The sequence below is a fragment of the Silurus meridionalis genome, chromosome 3, assembly GCF_014805685.1.
Source record: "Silurus meridionalis isolate SWU-2019-XX chromosome 3, ASM1480568v1, whole genome shotgun sequence".
NCBI classification, from domain to species: Eukaryota; Metazoa; Chordata; class Actinopteri; order Siluriformes; family Siluridae; genus Silurus; species Silurus meridionalis.
In genome coordinates, this window is record NC_060886.1 from 24,739,559 (window position 1) to 24,760,651 (window position 21,093).

General features: G+C 39.4%; 1 protein-coding gene across 2 annotated transcripts in view; it reads right to left on the bottom strand.

The window, feature by feature from the left end:
* Positions 1-21,093, bottom strand: part of LOC124381175 (protein FAM126B-like) — a 45,843-nt gene that overhangs the window by 12,345 nt on the left and 12,405 nt on the right. The window contains exons 5-11 of one of the 2 annotated variants that reach the window (XM_046842594.1): positions 19,537-19,617; positions 16,616-16,731; positions 11,402-11,497; positions 6,983-7,099; positions 2,640-2,727; positions 2,060-2,216; positions 1,659-1,784 (exon numbers count right to left, since the gene is read on the bottom strand). In XM_046842594.1, coding sequence (XP_046698550.1) covers positions 1,659-1,784; positions 2,060-2,216; positions 2,640-2,727; positions 6,983-7,099; positions 11,402-11,497; positions 16,616-16,731; positions 19,537-19,617 — 781 coding nt within the window. The remainder of the gene's footprint in view (positions 1-1,658; positions 1,785-2,059; positions 2,217-2,639; positions 2,728-6,982; positions 7,100-11,401; positions 11,498-16,615; positions 16,732-19,536; positions 19,618-21,093) is intronic. The other variant, XM_046842601.1, reaches the window with a different exon arrangement.

Below are 21,093 nucleotides of genomic sequence, written 5' to 3' on the forward strand. Positions count from 1 at the left end.
CAGGTCGACCTGTCTGTCAAGACAGACGTGGTGTCATTAGAGCTTCCGTAGTTGGTCACGCCCAAAGCGATTCCCATAGTGAAACACCGAGCGAAGTTAGAAAAAGAACTGTCCGTTACATTGACAGTTGAGTTTTTGCTGTCCGTCTCATCGTCATCCCGCTGCTTCACCCTTCATTGACTGACGCTCACTAACTGGGTCGATATTAAAACGTTTTGAATGCACACATTTATGAAACAAATGTACCAAAAATATGGAATTTATATTGGAATTTACTAGTAAAAAAAAAAATCTGAGTGGTGCTTAATGGTGCAAATTATGCATTTATTTGATCTTATTTTCAAATTTTTACTGCAAAGTGCACGAAGCGGTTCGATTTGCTGTGTCAAGTGTTCGGATACGTCACACGTCTATGTTTACCTGTGGGGGGCGGGGCCACAATGTCAGGTGTTGTATCGAGTGCAATTGCCGTAAAAGTTATAATAGGAATAAGAAAATATATCGGATTGAAGTGTCACAGAAAAACAGTTAAATGTTGTTCAATAGGATTAACTCCGCTTTGCATCCAGGTGTAACAGAATGCTTTTTTTATGTTTTGTTTTTTATCTATACTACGAGTGCAGTTGAATGGGGAAATCTGATTGGTTATAAGTGCATCGTTTTTGTTTGGCAGCAGCGTGAATTCTAGTCGCTTCAGTGTAATGCTGATTTTGAGTGTTCGGCTCGTGAGTAGTGGACAAGGAGGATAAACGGTGCTGGAGCTGAGCGTGGACTTTCACATGGGTTCAATTCTCTGCAGGTTTAACAGGCTACCTGCTGCGTGCGCATGCTTGGAGACAAGGCAGGACAGCTGGATGTGCACTAACTGAGCTTGCTCTCAAAACGTATTCCTCTCATCACTTGCGCCGATTTAAACCTGACTCAAACCTCAGCTGCAGCCTATCAATAAATGTCAAAAATAATTATATATAAAAAAACAATATATTTGATATATTCATTAGGTCTGAATATAAATTTTTCTTCGCTTGGTCATACAATTCTTTTTTCCCCCTCCCTATTTTTCTCATTGTATTCCAACACAAGGGTGATCCATTTACTTTTTAATGAGTGATATTTAGAAATAGTGAAAAACGTACACAACGGGAAATTATACGTATTCAAAAAAATATATAATCCAAAGCTCGATGATCATGAATTTTTACATGAAAAGGTTACTTGGGTGTCTTCTATTAAACACTGGGCCATAAGTCTTAAGTTTAAAAAGCTGTAACTTAATAGAAGGAGAGGCCACTTGGACCCTCGTCTTTGACGGACTTCTACCGGCAGAGCAAAGTGTAAATATTGTTGTTATATAACAGCCATTAGCAGCAGAACTCTACCTCATTGAGCATGCTCAGTCAGTGTAGCATAGAGACAGCTAAGGTCAAATGTTTTTTAGTAGAATGCCAGGATATATCATGCATGTTCATCTATCCCCAGTTTACCCAAACCACGCTGCAGTGGTGGAATGAAGAGATTTGGTAATGTGTAGTTCCAAGCAAAGCTGGTTTTGGAAGCTCTGCTACCCAAAAACGGCAAGAACATTATTGGAGCAAATGGGAAAAAGTTCCCTTGCTTCGGTGGTCAGCTCCACCCTCACCCGCCCCTGGACCGCCTACCCTCAAGTGTGATTGCATGTATGCCCCTCCCTCCTCGTATGGGATTGGCTGCCATCTCCATGGAAGCGTGGAGACCCGAATGGATGGAGAGGTTGAACTCGGCCTCGGTTGAGAAGTCAAAACAATCTGTGATTCAACACAACAGGGTGGAAACATGCTCCTTAGTGCTGCTTTTGTTTAAAAGCGTTAGATGGAGGAACATCTGTTCGCTGTCACTACTGAGTACAATAGTGACAACACAAACAGCCATAAAAACAGAACAAAAAAAACAAAAAAAAGTGTCAATCAAAATGATGCCTTTGACAAGTGAAAGATTATAGCTTTAAAAAAATAAAAAAGAATAGAATCAAATCAATTTTAAATAAAAGAGGAGGTTATGAAGAACATCGTGGCTGTCATACCTTCTCTCTTCCAGCGAAGCCTGCGAATCGAGGCTGCAGTAATGGCCGAGCGAGAGATCCTCCTGACCGTAGGAGTCACCTCCACCTGCAGTACCTTTTTTCCTTGGGAACCATTCGGAGCACTGTCTGGCAAGGAGTTCTTCATTGCGTTCCCCAACTAATGAAGCAGGAAGGGGTACAACTAATGATATAGGAAAGCATTCTCCTCCTGGTAATGTCATATATTTTCTTTCTTTTTGCCACTAATAATTGTGTATGAAATGTTCATCAATTTCTATTTTCCTTCCTTTGTAATTTTGTCATTTCCATTAGCCTTAGGCAATGCTGGTTTCTCTGAGTGATTGATGATCAAGAAATGCATAAAAAAACAACAAAAATTAAGAACATAAAACTTTTAGCTTAAAGAGTGTATTATTATAATACACTGTGATCAGGAACTGCTTACTGGCAGCGGCAATAATGCGGATTTCCATGTTGTTTAATGGTCACGTACCTACGGCCACATTGCGGCATATCACGCAGACCTACTTTTCTGTCGTTGCAAATACGGGAATTTGTGTGCACTGCTGTGAGTTCTCACCAGTAAAGGCTCTGAATAGAGTTCCAGCTGGGCTCTGTATAAAATATCATCCAGCACCTCTCTCCCCAGGTCCCATTCTCCGTTATAACTGCAAGACAGAAACACACACACACACACACACACACACACACACACACACACACACACACACACACACAGGGTGGTGAGACATGCCAAATTTACAACCAGTGATAGCTGATAGCTAAAACTGCAAGTCTGACATCATATCATATCAGATCATATCAGGTGGAAGATCGGTGGTTAAGGCGTTGGACCAAACACCTGTTAGCACTTATGTTATAGCAGCTACGGACTATATTTCCCTAACCAGCTTTTCTTTTTTTTGTGTGTGAACTTGTCCTTTCCATTAACAGAAAACTCAAGTTTGACTCGAGTCTGACAAAGAGCTAAAGATTTTCATATTATATATCATACATCACATATGATACGATATAATATAATATGATATAAACTTCAACACGGTGCAATTCTGTCTGACACAAGAAACAAGACAATGACCTGAAGCGTATGTCTGAGCTTTGTTATTTAGGGAGCCTGCCCATTCACTGCTCTGGGATGAACTGGATCACAGGGTCAGACATAAAGATCGAACTAGTAAAGAACACCTTTTAATAAGAAGCTGAATGTTTGGAGAAAAGAACTGCCCGGATGCCGAGAGTGTGTAAAACAGTTAATCGTGTTGAGGGAGGATTTTTGAAATCAATGAAAATCAAGTTTAAAGTATCTGTAAAGTTAGAGATTTGTTTGGTCAAAGTAACTCTTGATGCCATGAAATTCCCAAGTGTGTTGCATATAAACAAAAGGAACATGTATATGCATCTGTCATCCAGCCACTGTACATCATATCGTATATCTCAAGTCATATATCTTTATATCAGTCATTACTCGTCTTACAGGAAATCAAGCAACGTTTGAATCGTGCTCTTATCGGTCAGCGTTTTGCGGGTGGTTGGACATTTTTGTTTTGAGAGGCGTTTTCTTGACAGAGGTGTGCGCTGAGAATGCCTCATCACTCTATATAAACAATTCTTTCTACTGATAGACAAGTAAAATGATATATTTCAGGTAATAATATTGCATGTGAATATTAGGTGCAGCTACAGTATGTGTGTATTGCATAATTACTAGGGCTGTCAATCGATTTAAACCATTAATCGCGATTAATCGCACGATGGTCATGAGTTAACGCGTGATTAATCGCAACTTGATTGCGTGTTTTTTTTTTCCTGTTCTCAATCTACCTTAAATTAACACTTTCTGAGTGTTCAATAGATTGAGATCGCAAAACTCCGGACTTCTAGTAGTTCCTAGAATAGGAAATTCCACTAAAGGTGGTAGAACATTCCCACATTTAGCTCCTAAACTTTGGAACAGTCTTCTTGACAGTGTTTGGGGCTCAGACACACTCTCCCAATTTAAGTGCAGATTAAAGACGCATCTCATATGTCTAGACATAACACACATCACATCATAACCTTGTGCTCCAGTACATCTGATCACATGCACATTATCAACTTGTGCTGTTAATATCATGAACAGCAGCTACGCTAATTTCTTTCCACTGCTTCTCTTTCTCTTTGCCGACCTCGCAAACATCCCGAACCATCTAGAGACGTACCCATGCCAACTGGATCTCACTTCATGTATAGTTGGCACATTGGACCTCTTCAAATTTTTGCTCAGAAGCTCCTGGTTCCACAAAGTCAAATGACTGTGTAAGACTGTAGAAAGGACATTACTCATAATCTCACACTCTGGGATTCATGTTAGTTCTCAGCTCTGGTGTTTTGTATTGTTTAAAGATCTATAATCACACTCTTGATATCACTCAAATGAGGATGGGTTTGGTTTTCCTTTCGAGTCTGGTTCCTCTCAAGGTTTCTTCCTCTTTTATCTAGGGAGTTTTTCCTTTCCACAGTTGCCCCAGGCTGCTCTTCAGGGATAAATACACAGAAGTCCTCTAATGCTACTTTGAGTCAATGTCCATTGTGAAAAGCGCTATAGAAATAAACTCCAACTTGAACTAATCAACATGGTCATGGACAAATGTGGACGCTTTATGCAAATGCATGTTTATTATTAGTGAAACCAAACTCAACATAGAGCATGAACACAAAATATCCTTGTAAAAGTTTTCAAGTAATTATGCTGTTTTAAATTACATAAATCATCAGTACACCATACCGAACTTTTGCTATGTTTCCACACGGACGGTTAATGAGGTGATACCGGAGAAACTGTACTATTTCTAATTTTCATACGGATTACATAATCAGAGAATATTTGTATTTGATGTGAATTAAATTAAAATAAATTCTAAAATGCATTTAAAAGTAAACATTTCGAGCTTTCTATTCGTATATTTATGTCTGTAAGGCAAATATTCGCTGAGAGTCGGGTTGTTTTATTTATGTGTCTGTGAAGAGAGATGACAGAGATGCTAGAGAGCGCCCCCTGTCTGTTTTCTTTATTTTACAAAAGCACAGCCTTTTGTTGTTATTATGTGGGAAAAAAAATGCCACAAAACGCACCGGTGCGTTTGTCGACCCCAGAGGGTTCATCGTGCGCATCATGGCGGATTTTGGTGCTGATTTGAGACTTGGCACATCAGTAAAAACAAATGTTGAGTGATTTAACAAAAAAAAAAACATTTTCTGTGGAGTTTTTTTTTTACATCTGAGTAAAGAAAGAACATTGTGACGTGTGTTGCGTTGTGACGTGTGTTGCGTGAAAGTTTTAATTTCGCCACTTTTATATTCATTTATTAATATTTGTTATAAAAATGGTCAAACAGAAACGCACGTTGCATTAAACCGCGTTAAAATTAATTTTGCGTTAGCGCGTTATTAACGCGTTCATTTCGACAGCCCTAATAATTACACAAATTAGGTTTCTTATGTCAGTAAAACGAATTAATGTCTAGCTCAGCTGGGACTTCTGGGTTGTAATGAAGCCATGTGCTAAAGCAGATTGTCCTTGTTCCGTTTCCTTTCCTGATACAGAGCAGTAGGGAATGCCAGCTGTTGTAATCAGGTAGATGTATGTTTGCTCAGTGAAACTCAGAGATGCTTATTCATGCTTCATCTACAGCCAACAAACTGAACAAACACAGAGCAGAGAAGAGAAACTGGAAGGAGCTGAAATCTCACTGATCGATGTTAGATTAACTCTCATGTACACGAGGCAGAACAGCGTTTATTCTCTTTTATGCTAACAATGTAGACGCATACGTGACTGCTGGTTTGGTCTCTTCCTGCCACACCTCAGCTTCCTGTTGTGGGAAAGTGGGACATGACTTGCAAGGGGGGGCTCTTTTGTCCTGTATTATCCATCCATCTATTTATCCAATCTATCCAATCCATTCCAACCATTCAAGTTAAGTGTAATTATGAGTTATGTGCTTTACATAATACTAATATAATGACATGTTTCCCACATCAGGTATGGGAAAAACATGACATAAAACATGCTGTTTCTGGTGCACTGTGATATTACCAGAGTGATTTCGATTCAATACCAATTCGAGCGTCATGCTTTACTCCTTTTAAACCAAAGAAATTTGCCACTGCTGTAAGTTTTATGCAATAAAAAAAGAATATAAAAAATCGATTATTTCCGTAAATAGACAATAATGCAGCTTGGCATTTTAATGAGAAACCATAATTAGAAACTGGGACAATGGGATAATTGTGCGGTTTTGCTCATCAAGGTTAGACAGTGGCTTCTGACAAATATCGATCTGCTCTGACTTCCTGCACTCCCCCTGTCTATTCTCTTTATATCACAGCACAGCAATCAGAGCAGGGACTCCATTATCATCTCTAACATGTTTAGCAGCCGTCGCATCCAGATTAAATGAAATCGACTGCTCCTCTGGCTAATGGAATGAAAGTGGTGCTAACTGAGGCTTCTTGACAACAGGACAGACCTCTGGAAAAAAAGGCGTGTCGCAGCCACATATGACGTATGATAATCCTGGTTTTAAAAAAAAAAGGAAAAATTATAAAAAAAGAAAAAAAAAATTAAAGCCACTCACTGGTGCCCCCTTTATTCAATAACACAGTCTGGGACGTCAATTTGAAACCGCCCGCTTCTCATTCAACTCGAATTCAATTACCTTTTTTTCTTTATAACCAGATACACATATTAGATATCAGTCACTTTATACAGAGCGCACACAGAATGCAACACACTTCCACAACAAGGCATGCAAAAAGGCCCGTTTTCCTCAAATGCTGTAGCAGGAGGGTTTAGAAATCGGTAAATATCTCATTCAAATGCAAAATCCACTGTACTTATCATTCCGTGAATCGCACACTTACATGGCATGATAGACGGCAGTGAGCATCTGCACAATGAACTCAGGGTCCAGCACCACGCGGTTACACGCTTCCCGCCAGGTCTTCTGCTGCTGCCGTGGGAACCCGCACACACACAGCCTAAAACGTACGCAGCATTGTTAGCACACACATTTATAAAACATACTGTACCATCTGGCAAACCAGGAACTGTGATACATCTGAGAGAAGGACATCAAATATCCATTTATATGGATATGTGTATAGATTTGAATGGGAACGATTCACAATAATCACGTTGGGACTACAGACGTGCGTTGGGACTGAGTGAGTGAGACGTCGAACGTAAAAGCTCAGCAGAAGAACTGGCATTGCTGTGGGCATGGAATTTAGCTTTGATTCGTTTCGATAAGCTTCTGCAATGTCACAACATTTATTCCCAGTTGCAGCAATTTTTCACCGAGATCTGGTATTGAAGATAGGAGAGACAAACGGAAAGGTTTCCCCAGCACATCCCAAAGATTCTCAATAGGGTTAAGGTCTGGTCTCTGTGATGGGAAATCCATATGTAAAAATGATGTCTCATCTTGGAATATGCCTGTGCCATCAGGGAAGAAAAAAAATCCATTGATGGAATATCCGGTCCTTCAGTATTCAGCAACCCCAGATCATAGCACTGCCCCCACAGGCTTGTACAGTAGGCACTGTTATGTTAAGAGCATCACATCATCCAACTCTCTTCTTACCCTGATGCGCCCATCACTCACAGTAAATCTGGACTCATCAGACCACATGACCACCTTCTATTGCTCCAGAGTTCAATCTTTATGCTCCCTAGCAAATTGTAACCTTTTCCCCTGATTAGCCTCACTGATAAGTGGTTTTCTTTTCTTAACAGCTACACACATTTTTAATCCCAATCCCTTGAGTTCCCCTTTGCATTGTGCCTGTGGAAATACTCTTGCTTTCATTATTAAACATAGCTGTGGGTTCTACTGTTGTTTTTTTCCGATTTGATTTCACCAAAGGTTTAAGTGATGGCCAATCACGATTGTTCAGGATTTTTTTCCGACCACATTTCTTCCTTGGAGATGAGGTTGCCCTTTATACTTTCAATTGGCCAGTTCTTAACCCAATTTTAATCGTTTCAGCGATCTCCTTAGATGATTTCTTTGCTTGATGCATGCCATTAATTTGACCCTTATGAAACAGAATAACATCCTTTCCATGACCACAGGATGTGTCTTCCGACATTGTTTAAGAAATGAGAAGCTGCTCACTGCATCCGTTAGGGTTAAATAACTTGTTGCCAGCTGAAACATGATCATTCATTCAGTAATTATCCATTATTCGGCTCTTACCTATTTGCTTAGTTAAATCAATGTGTTGACTTTTTATTTGGATGGGCAGTTTGGATGGGCAGTGTATATATTCGTTGGGAGGTGGTTTTTCGGCTCAGCTAACTTTGCTGTGCACGACTGCATGGGTAACACTGGCAAAACTATCGTCATTTCATCATTCGACATGGTAATCTGAAGCCCCAAAAATACAGTAATCCCCCGCTTTACCGCGGTTCGAATCTTGTGCCGAATTGCATTTGCCACATAACTAATTTGTTTGGCTGATTTTCCCCAAAAAACATACAGGGAATTGTTTTCATGGCGTTTTATGTTGAAATAATGAGATTTATTAATAAAAATACAATTATTCATTATAAAAGAAAGTAAAATGTTAATACAGTACAGTAATGAATTCGGTGATGTGTATCTTTAACGCCTCTTTTTTGACATCATAGAACACTTCAACCAATAAACGCCAAAGAAACGACGCATAGGCATACGCTACTACAGAACTGTACACTGTACCGTACATGTGCTCACTATAAATGTGACACAATGTACTGTATTTCTACCAATTTACCAAAAATTCATATCGCTATATTCTTGCAAGTTTTCTGTGAGTGTTTGAAGCGTGTGGGAGGACGATTAACGGTTTCAACGATCGAAAATACGAGTCACCATCCACTTCATTAAAAACACATACAGACCTGCACAATTCATGCAGGGATTTTATCAGCCAATCACATGGCAGCAGTGCAATATAAAAGAAGTTGTTCCCTTAGATGTCGAATGATGGCACGTAAAAACTGTCCTATAAATAAGAATCAATTCGTACTCCCTGTCCATGTTGATTCCCTCCTCACCAAGAAACATTCAACTAGTATAAGACTTGTGCATTTTTGGCTCAGTGTGTGTACGTGTATGTACGAGTCCCTTCGGAAGACAGCTAAGGCCTAGACTAAAAATAGCACGTGCGTTACCTGTTTTGTGCGGTGAAGCTGTGTCTCTTGTTTTCTTTACTACATGGCTAATATTTAATGATGTGGAGGTCTGAGTGTCAGACAGGAATGCTGAACACGTACATGAGCGATAGGAATGCACTTTTCAGGTCAAGTGCAGAAAATCAGAAGCTGACAGAGAAAATATCTTCAGACTCAAACAGCCTGCTGAGGCCTAATAAGACACTCCATCACAGCTGTCACAAAAGTTTCTAGCCCTCTCTGAATGTGCGCGTGTGTGTGTGTTGGTGTGTGTATGCATGGTGGGGCTTTCAATACACATTTCACCATGTTTTTTCAAAACAAAATGTTTTACAATTACAAAAACCTGAAATATCACATGCACATAAGTATTCAGACCTTTTACTCAGTACTTAGTTGATGTGCCTTTTGGCAACGGTTACAGCCTCGAGTCATTTTGGGTAAGAGGCAACCTGATTTGTGCACCTGGATTTTCTGCCATTCTTCATGGCAATGCCTTCCCCAGATCCGAGCCCTGCAACAATCCTGTGTCATGGCTTGGTTTTTGCTCCGACGCATGTCAGTTGTGGAGCCTTCTATAGAGAGGTGAGTGTCTTTCCAAATCAATAAACTTTTCCACAGGTAGACTCCAGTCTCTCAGCAACGAAGAAGAGAATTTGGAAGCACCTGAGATCATTTTCAAGTGTTGTTGCAAAAGGGTCTGAATGTTTATGTACATGTGATATTTTGGGGTTTTTGTATATTTTTTTTTATTGACATTACTAGAATTCTGGTTTCACTTTCTTTATTATGTTGTACTGAGTTAAATTAAAATAAATTTAAATAGGCACTTATTATAGTGCTTATAAATAGTTGGCGAGATCCTGGGGGTGTAACGGTACATGTATTCAGACCGAAATTTTTCAATACAGGGCTTTCAGCAATCATTTTTACGTGCGGAACATCCAAGTTAAAATCCGAGTTCCCTCAGGAACGTATTAAGTGGCGAACCCCAATTTTCTTTCGTCTCTGCTTTTCACTCGGAGTGCATTTTTATTATTGTTATTAAACTTAAAAGAAGATGAAGAATCCATAGCGCTAGTGTTAACCGCTAACCAGGACTTGACTAGCAGCTAATGCTAGCACTATGGATTCTTCAGTGTTTTATGACCCGCTTCAAATATTTCTATTAAAAGGAGAAAATCCTAATAATTCCACATATCCAGGAATGAATAAAGGATGGAAGGAATGAAGGCATTTGTTAAATGTATGTTCATTAAAACATATCTTTTCAATAAATTCAATGTAAAACACACACACACACACACACACACACACACACACACACACACACACACACACACACACACACACACACACTTTCACATCTGTATTAACCAAATTGGGTCTAAAAAATGTAAACTATTAAATTTTTTTTTTCCATTTATTTCATTATATTTAAAACTATTTAATTTGTGCCAATGTAATCAAAATAATAGTCTTTTGCATTAATTTGATTATTTACATTTCATTACTGTAGGCGTTTTATTTAAAATTGTTTTAAAAATGTAAACTGTTCACAAAGGTTAATAATATTATATAAATATAAATTAATAATAAACTGAGTTAATAAAAAACGACAAGCAATTTTATGTTTTGCATGATTTGTAACATAAAATGGAAAGACAAAATAAACAAGGATAATTAATTAAAAAGATAAAGGTTTTAAACAATATAAAGAAAACATTTTTATAGAAGATTAAAAAATAAAATAAAATTAAAAGGATAAAAGTTAAGAATAAAAAGAATAAAACAGAAGGGAGGAATAAAATAAAAAAATGATAAAAGTTAAAATTGTAAAGAGTAAAAACAGAATAGAGCAATAAAATAAAAACAAATAAAAAGGATCGAAGTTACAAATATAAAGAATACAATTTCAAAGTATAAAAGTTCAAATTTAAAGATTAAAACCAGAATAGAATGGGGGAAAAAAATCAAGATCAAAGGTAAAACAACAGAATATAACATTTTTTATAAAAAAGACAGCAACAACAAAAACAAAAGTTTGTATACGAGTGTGTGCAATCCAGACTCTTAAACCTTGTGTATGTCCGTGAGAAAGGCATAACGGTATCAATGCTTACCGTGAGCTCATGCGACACACAGCCTGGTATGACGAGGAAGGCATGTACACTACGGCTGAGTTGTAGCACAACATGAGGAAACACAGCACTTCGAACCTGAGAACGTAGAGAAACAGTGATCAGCTCACAGCAGGACTGGAAAACAAGAGTGCTTACACACTTCCTGTTGTAGCAAAGAGTTTGCCAGTGTAATCCAATTTGATCAACCAATAAGTGATCAATGGTGGACAAAGTACGTTGTTCCTGTACATGAGGAAAATTCTTGGTCTTGAATGTACTTTTGTATAGAAGTATTGCTCTAAAGTATATCGACAAAAGTATTGGGACACCTGCCATATGTGCTTCTCAGAGGTGGGAAGTAACGAAGTACAAATACTTTGTTACTGTACTTAAGTAGATTTTTCGATTTATATTACAGCCAACTTTTGACTTTCATTCAATACATTTTTCCACAAATATCTGTACTTTCCACTTTCGAAACAGACTTGTTTCTTTAGTTTCAATTGGTTTGGTGAAATGTCGGTATTTTTCTACTCACTGTGCGCCGTTTTCAGCCTGTTTACCGTCATTGCACGTTTTTTTTTTTTCTCAAATCTACCACTGGTGTATGATTTCCTGGCTCTCACACACCACAGATGTAGGCTAGTTTATGAAGCTAACAACCAGCAAAGCAGAAAGCAACAAGAAGTATGGGGTTAAAGTGGATGAGACAGAGGGAGTCAGTGATGAAAACATGACTGAGATCAGAAACATTCCTGATCACCTGATCATCATCATCATCTTTACTCTGCTTGTGTTCCATATGGCGGATGTTCAGCCTGGATACATTCATTAGGTAACACAATTTGAAATGAGCTTTGTATTAATATATTAATATGACGTGAGGTCCGGTTACTATCGTCACTTCAAAACAGGTGGTAATAATGACTCCTTTTTACTTAATTACCTGTCAGAGCCCAAACTTCTTTACTTTGATTTGAATGAAAGAATGTAGCCAGTACTTCAACTTCTTTCCCAAAACTTTACCACAAATTTGGGGGCGCACAATTGAACAAGATGTCTTTGGAGGTGGTAGTGATTAGATTTTTCATTTACTTAAACTAGGAGACCCAAACCTGTTCCAGCACGACAATGTACCTGTGCTCAAAGCCAACTCCATGAGGATCTGCCTTACATGGATTGGATCTTAAGTGGCCTGCTATAGACCTCTGTCCACACCCCTACTGAACACCTTTGGGATGAATTGGAACACTGACTGCTCCTCCTCACTCTAAATTAGTACCTTACTACTAAAACCCCCGTGGCTGAATCTGCACATGAAAACTCCTAAATCTTGCCTCTTCTTACCAGAAGAGTGGAGGTTATTTTAATGAATTAAAAGGTTACTTTATGAATCTTATGGTCAGGTGTCTACAAACTTCTGTCCGTAGTGTTTGACAAATATGTTTTGAATAATTGATTTAATTCGGTGTTGCAGTCTCCTACACATCAGGCCTTTTTAAAGAGAGAATTTTCTATAGTTATAGACACACTGTGAGAGTACCCTTACGCCACACACTCTCCCAACAGAGTTTATGTATTAGTTTTTGAACCTGAAATGCAATGGATTAAGAGTTCTCTGATTTGAAAACAACGAAATGTATAATTTCTTATCTTATATTTGTGGTGCGTTTTTTTCTATTTGGTACTCTTGACCAACCTCGATGTAAAATAACCAATCAAACATCAGCTCATAATCTATTACTTGCTTCATCCAACATTCTGGCTTCACTCCGAGGGGTTCATATACTGTACATCACTAAAGCAACAAGAGAGTGACAGTAAATGGGAACCCATACATGTCCTCTTCAAACAATATCATGCCATGCACAAAATCTTCAGGCAATCACTGCAGAACAATTCCCACCCCGCCATGCTCCATCATGCTCCACCCTGCAGCATGTTCTACTAGACTGTGAGTGAGCTCTGGACAGTTAGCTATAGTTTTTAATCATATTATTAATGGTTTGAGCAAATGGCTCAAGAGTAAACATTTCTTAAATGCAGAGCGCTTCACTTTTACAAATATTATGTTACAGCCGTATTCCAAAATGGATCGAATTCGTTATGGTCCTCAAAATTCTTCAATCAATACCCCATAATGCCAACGTGAAAGAAGTGTTTTAAATCTTTGCAATTTATATATATATATATATATATATATATATATATATATATATATATATATATATATATATATATATATATATATTATAAAAAAAAAAATCACATGTACAAAAATATTCACAGCCTTCTCTGAATACTTTGTTGAAGCAGCGTTGGCACCAATTACATTAAGTCGTTTTGAGTTTAATGCTACGAGCACAGCACATCATTTTTGGGCAGTTTCTCCAATTCTTCTTTACAGAAACTCTCCAGCTTCATCAGGTTGGATAGGGAGCGTCGGTGCACAGCCATTTTCAGATCTCTCCAGAGAAGTTCAATCAGTTTCAACTCGGGACTCTGGCTGGGCCACTCAAGGACATTCACATGTCGTCCCGTAGCCACTTCTTTGTTATCTGGGCTGTGTGCTTAGGGTCGTTCTCTGGTTGAAAGATGAACCGTCTCCCCAGTCTGAGGTCCAGAGAATTGTGTCCCTTCTTCCCCGATCACACAGTTTGGCTGGGCCGTCCTACTCTAGGAAGAGTCCTGGTGGTTCCAAACTTTATCCATTTACAGATAATGAAGGCCATGTGCTCATTTGGACCTTTGAAGCTGCAAAATATTTTCAGTAACCTTCCCCAGATCTGTGCCTCAATACAATCTTGTCTCTGAGGTCTACAGACAATTCCTTGGACTTCATGGCTTGGTTTGTGCTCTGACATGCACTGTTAACTGTGGGACCTTATATTGACAGGTGTGTGCTTTTCCAAATTATGTCCAATCAACTGAATTTACCAGTGATGGTAACATCTTATAGATGATCAGTGGAAACAGGATGCACCTGAGCTCAATTTCGAGTGTCATGGCAAAGGCTGTGAATACTTGTGTACATTTGATTTTTTCTTTTTCTTTGTAATAAATTTCCGAAGATTTCAAACAAACTTCTTTCACATTGTCATTGTTTGTAGAAATTTGTGGAAAATAATGAATCTAATCTATATTTGAATAAGGTTGTAACATAAAATGTGAAAAAAGTGAACCGCTGTAAATTCTTTCCAGGATGCACTGTAGTGAGCATTGTGAGATTTTGAAGACTGCGATTAAACAAAGTGAAAAACGAATGTGAAATCGTTCTCTTTGTTTGTACGTGCTCACGTTTCTCCTTTTTCTGCTTTCAATATTATATCAAAAGAAGAATGAAGGAATCGCAATTCACATTTTGTTTTCCATTTGCGAATAAAAACAAAAACAAATGAATGCAATGTACACTGATCATAAATTATTGCTAAGTTTGTATGATGCAATCAGAAAGTCTCACATCTCCAAGACCACTGTATAAAGAATATGCAAAGAAATGGGCTGAATTGAACGAAATGTTTATTACTCTGTGTAAAAAGTCTGACTCAATCAGTGGCACTTTGTTCCTTTAAGTACAGGTGTATAATGGAGTGTTCTGTTTTCTTTGCGACTAGATGAATCGGCTGTCAATGGAGGGGATTAAACACAGGACATCAAGAATACAGAGATCAGATTAATGCTCTATTCAGTGATGAATAGATCAGTAATAAATATAGAGTTAATGGGGCAGAGCTCACAGACTAGTTTTCATTGCATAAACACGGAAATACGATGCACATGCTGAGGCGGGCAGCCCGACCCTGCAATGAAAACAATATCTGAAAATAATAATGTGGTTATAAAAAAATATATAAGCACACAGCATGCAAACAAAAACAAGGTGACAAACAAACAAGGCTGCAAGCAATTAAACAAAAACAAATAAGGCAGCAAGCAAACAAGCAAGACAGCGAACCGAGATATAAACATGAAAACAAACAAGCAAGAAAACAGACAAAGCAGGGAACAAACAAGCAAAGAAAAAAAAGGTAGGAAGCAAACAAACGAGGCAGAAAACATGCATACAACCAAATAAAGAAGGAAACAAACAAGTAAACAAACAGGGCAGAAAGTATACATACAATCAACTAAGGCAGGAAGCAAACAAACATGGAAACAAACAAACAGGCAAAAAAATACAATGCTGCAAACATATTTGCCATTAACAAAAATGGCAAAAAAAAACAAAATTAGGCAGCAAACAAACAAGCAAGCAAGAAAACAAGAAAAAATAAAATGAAGACAACCAATAAGGCAGCAAGCAAACAAACAAGGGAGCAAATATGCGTACAAACGGATAAAGCAGCAAACAACTTAACAAGTGCGTAAACTCCAAATACATTTATTAATGGAACTGGCTCCTTATGCTTATTAATAAATAACAAATATATCTGATTCATTTACATGTTGAAACACGGCCTTCTCCATCATCTCGAGTCAATTTATTTATTTAAGGGCCATGTACGAGTCTTGTGGGGGAAAAAAAGTGCATTTTCGTTAGTGGACACATGTCTGGTAGCTGGTACTTTCTGTAAGTGGGATCACCTTCGGGTCCAGGTGTGTGCACATTCTTGAAATCGAGAAATATAAGCGAGCTGCTGTACTGTTCAATCGGTGGTTTCGTGAAGTCGCCTCTTGTTGTCGAAACAAGGATGTAGAATTCAGGAAAACAAGAATTAAAAATATCTATCTATAAATATATATATATTAAATCCCCGCAACTACATCAGGGTGGGATTCATTTATGACCACAGAGGTGGGGGTAAAAAATAAAAAATAAAAATAAAAACTAATTAAATTCGGCCTAAACTAAAAATAGCAACGTGCTGCTGATTAACCTGCGATTATGCTCACGCTTGTGCTGACAGGAAAAGAGGGACTCGAGTCTTTCAAATCATGTGACTGTAATTAGATTTTAGCAAGTGTGTGTGTGTGTGTGTGTGTGTGTGTGTGTGTGTGTGTGTGTGTGTGTGTGTGTTGGGGGCATAAGGAACCATGCGTATGCATGAAATAACGTCTCAGATCGATGTGTGATATTTATGAGAGTCAGGCTCTCTCTCTCTCTCTCTCTCGCTCTCTCTCTCTCGCTCTCTCTCGCTCTGTGTAAGTGTGTGTGTGTGATTGTCCCTATGGACGCGAGGAGGGACAGGACTAAAAATAGCACAGACATGTTACCTGTTTTGTGCGGTAAAGGTCTCCCTTTGAGGGTGGAGGCCGCTGTAAACCACTCGGATTAGATCGTGCTGACTTAGAGCTCCCTCTGTCAGAGCCATGGAACCCAGACTGGAGGGCTGAAGGGGGGCAAATTTATACAAATACAATAAAGAGACAGAAATACATTCCAGAAATTAAATATATAGCTTAACAACAGTCTATGAACATGCCTTAAACATGACGCTATTCATGGCCAAGGAAATGTTAAAAAATATTTCTCTATAGCACTCAAAAAAAAAAAAATGCGAGTCACAACAGAACACATATACATACTGTACTACTATATGGACAAATGTATTAAGAGACCTGAATCTTCCAGTCATATGTGCTTCCTCCCCAAACTCTTTCCACAAGCTTGAAGGCACGGATTGTTCACTTGAACACTTGAACTAGGAGACCAACCTCTTCCAGAATGCCAATGTGCACAAAGCCAAATTCATGAAGATGTGCTTTACATGGGTTGGAGTGGAAGATCTTGAGTGGTCTGCTATAGAGCTCTGATCTGAACCCTACTGAACACCTTTGGGATTCAATGTGAACGCTGACTGCACCCCAGACCCTCACTTTACTAACACCCTGGTGAACACAAATTTTTCACCATCAAACTCCGAAACCCAGTGAAACATCTTCCCGTTATTATAAGTGCAGTTGAGATGAGGAGTTTGCTGTGTGACACAAAGTCTTTACTGCCCTGAAACTACTATTGTGTTTATGCGAATAAAAGAACAATCAGATGCACTTTCTCTTACATATACATACACCCACACATTCTCTCTTACTCTCACACACACGCACACACGCGCGCAAACTTCTCTTGCGGTAACCTTGTGTGGCAGTGCTGAGATTGAGGGATCTCATGCTTGTAATTACTTGCAGTGAATTAGTCACACAGAGCTCGTGTGGAAGCGGGAGCAGGCTGCTGCGTCAGTGACTGCTGCCTCGCTGCAGGGCCGATCTAAAGCTGGGAGAAGGTGCTGAATGTGTTTTTTCTTTTAACAAAACCGCAAGAGCCGAGAGAAGTGTGCTGATCATGCCCTGGGTAAAAACTCAAGGTTCCCTGTGTCAAATACATGACAATTTTTTTTTTACAGTGTTTGTAATGATTAACAATAAGTTAATCAACAAGATCAATAAGACGTCCTATGTAATTGAGGGCCCCCAATTCTGAAGTAAAAGTTCAAACACATATTGCTATAAAAGTTTCATATATATATATATATATATATATATATATATATATATATATATATATATATATATATATATATATATATATATATTACACACACATACATACACACACACCTGGAAAAGAAAAAAAAAAAAAGAGACCGAGCTGGGAAGGATGTGCTGCAAGTTAGAGCAATAAAGGATGGAGATGGAAATGTGTTGAATAGTGAGGAGAGTGTGTTGAGAAGATGGAGGGAGTATTTTGAGCAGCTGATAAATGATGACATGCTGGTAGAAGCATGGAGCCTTATTTGCTTTGAGAATGTTGATGGAGAAGTATAGAGAAGGTCAGAAGGAGTTGCATTGTGTGTTTGTGGATTTAGAGAAAGCGTATGACAGAGTGCCGAGAGAGGAGTTGTGGTACTGTATGAGGAAGTCAGGTGTGTCAGAGAAGTATGTGAGGGTGGTGCAGGACATGTATGAGGACAGTGTGACAGCAGTGAAGTGTGCAGTAGGAACGACAGACTAGTTGAAGGTGACGTTTGGACTGTATCAAGGATCGACTCTGAGCCCTTTCCTGTTTGCAGGTTGACGGACGAGGTCAGACAAGAGTTTTCATGGACTCTGATGATATTGTGATTTGTGGTGAGAGTAGGGAGCGGGTGGAGAAGAACCTGGAGAGGTGAAGATACACGCTGGAGAGAAGGGGAATGAAAGTCATTAGGAGTAAGACAGAGTGCATTTGTGTGAATGAGAGGGAAGGCAGTGTAGTGGTGCGGTTGCAGTTGCGGAAAAGAGGCAGAAAAGGTGGAGTAGTTCAGGTACCTGCAGTCAACGTGCAAAGTAATGGAGAGTGTGTTAGAGAAGTGAAGAAAAGAGTGCAGGCAGGGTGGAGTGGGTGTAGAAGAGTGGGCAGGAGTGATTTGTGATAGTAGGGTATCTGCGAGAGTGAAAGGGAAAGTTTATAGGACTGTGGTGAGACCTGCGATTTTGTTTGGTTTAGAGACAGTGGCATTGAGTAAAAGACAGGAGGCGGAGCTGGAGGTAGCAGAGCTGAAGATGTTGAGATTTTCATTGGGAGTGACGACGATGGACTGGATTAGAAACGAGTTTATTAGAGGGACCGTGCATGTAGGACGTTTTTTTTTTTTTTCTTTTTTTTTGAGAGAGAGGCCGATTGAGATGGTTTGGAAATGTAAAAAGGAGGGACATGGGTTTTTGCGGCAAAGCAAATAAAAAACAAGCAAAAAGACAAGAAAATCAAAACAAAGAACAGACTTCACTCTTAGCTTCATTTAATCCTAACTAAACTAAAAAACAAAGAAAACTGCATGGTGAGTTTTGTGCAACTCATGGTGCGATTTCTGGTCACTGCGCGGCATCTTCGCACTTAATGCACCGTTTCTGACACGTCTGAAAAGCACAGGCACTTCTTCGGAACAGCAGGAGCTCCGATAAGCCATTGCTGAACGCCCACACACACTCTTTCGCATCCATGCTGACTGAACGTGGCTGACTGAACGTGACTGACTCATGTGGAGCGCTCAGCCTGCTGCTATGAAAGCTGTGGATAGCAAGCGTGTGAATGCGTTCCTGCGTCTTAACCCACTTTTGCTCGTTCTCACGCGCGAGAACTTCATTAGTCCGAGTGAGAGGCTGGGAATCAAGCAGCATACATACACATGCACCGAAAGAGACACGCACGTCCTTACCTCGTGATATATAGACGGTTTCGACAGTGAAGGAATGGTGAAGGACAACAACTTGCTGTTTCCCTCTTTGTCTACAATCTCCTGCAACATAAAAGAGAAGTAGTTTGGGACAGTGGCTTCAATTGTAATGAATAGATTTACATTCAAGAACTATAATGAAAGGATATACGGTGGAGTTTGGAGTCTGGCTCCTCTCAAGGTTTCTTCCTCCAAACCATCTACGGCTGGCTCATTAAGGATTAGGGACCAACTAATGACGCTGAAAGATATTCCTAATCTATTCATTTCTGTAAAGCTGCTTTGGGTCGATGTCCATTGTTAAATGTGCTAAACCAATCAAACTGAATTGAATCGAAGACGTTTTTTTTTTACTCCAAGATACATTGTATGGACAAAAGTATTGGGACACCGGACTTTTCCAGCCATATGTGCTTCTTTCCCAAACTGTTACCACAAAGTCGGAGGCACACAATTGTAGACGATTTCTTCCGATGTACTAGAATGACATTTTTTCTTCACTTGAAACCTGCTCCAGCATGACAATACCCTGGACAAATGCGTTACATGGTTTAAAGGGGAAGATCTTAAGAGGCCTGTTATAAAGCTCTAACCTCAACCCTATTGAGCACCTTTAGGATGAACTGGAATGCTGACAGCAACCCAAACTTCCTCATCTCACCTACATCAGTACCTGCCTTCACTAACACTCTTGTGGATGATTGAGCACAAATATTCACAAGCGCAATCCAACATTTACTGGAACATCATCCTAGAAAATTATAACAGCTTCTTTTGGCTTCTCCCATTAGGAGTCGCCACAGTGGATCATCCGTCTCCATACTACTCTGTCCTCTACATCTGCCTCCTTCAAACCTCCTCCTTGGTCTTCCTCTTTTCCTCCTTTCTGGTGGCTCCATCCTCTGCATTCTCCTACCGATATACCCCATGTGCCTCCTCTGCACATGTCCAAACCATCTCAATCTCGCTGTCCTTCTAAAAAAACTCGTTTCTAATCCTGTCCATTATTGTTACTCCTAATGAAAACATCAACATCTTCAGCTCTGCTACCTCCAGCTCCACCTCCTGTCTTTTACTCAATGCCACTGTCTCTAAACCATACAACATCGCAGGTCTCACCACAGTCCTATAAACTTTCCCTTTCACTCTTGCAGATACTCTTCTATCACAAATCACTCCTGCTACTCTTCTCCACCCACTCCACCCTGCCTGCACTCTTTTCTTCACTTCACTAACACACTCTCCATTACTTTGCACTGTTGACCCCAGGTACCTGAACTCCTCCACCTTCTCCTCCTCTTCTCCTGCAACCGCACCACTCCACTGCCCTCCCTCTCATTCACACACGTACTCTTCTCTCCAGCACGCACTCCACCTCTCCAGCCTCTTTTCAACCTGCTCCCTACTCTCACCACAAAAAACAATACCATCCGCAAACATCATAGTCCATGGAGACTCCTGTCTGACCTCGTCCGTCAACCTGTCAATCACTACTGCAAACAGGAAAGGGTTTAGAGCCGATCCTTGATGCAGTTCCAT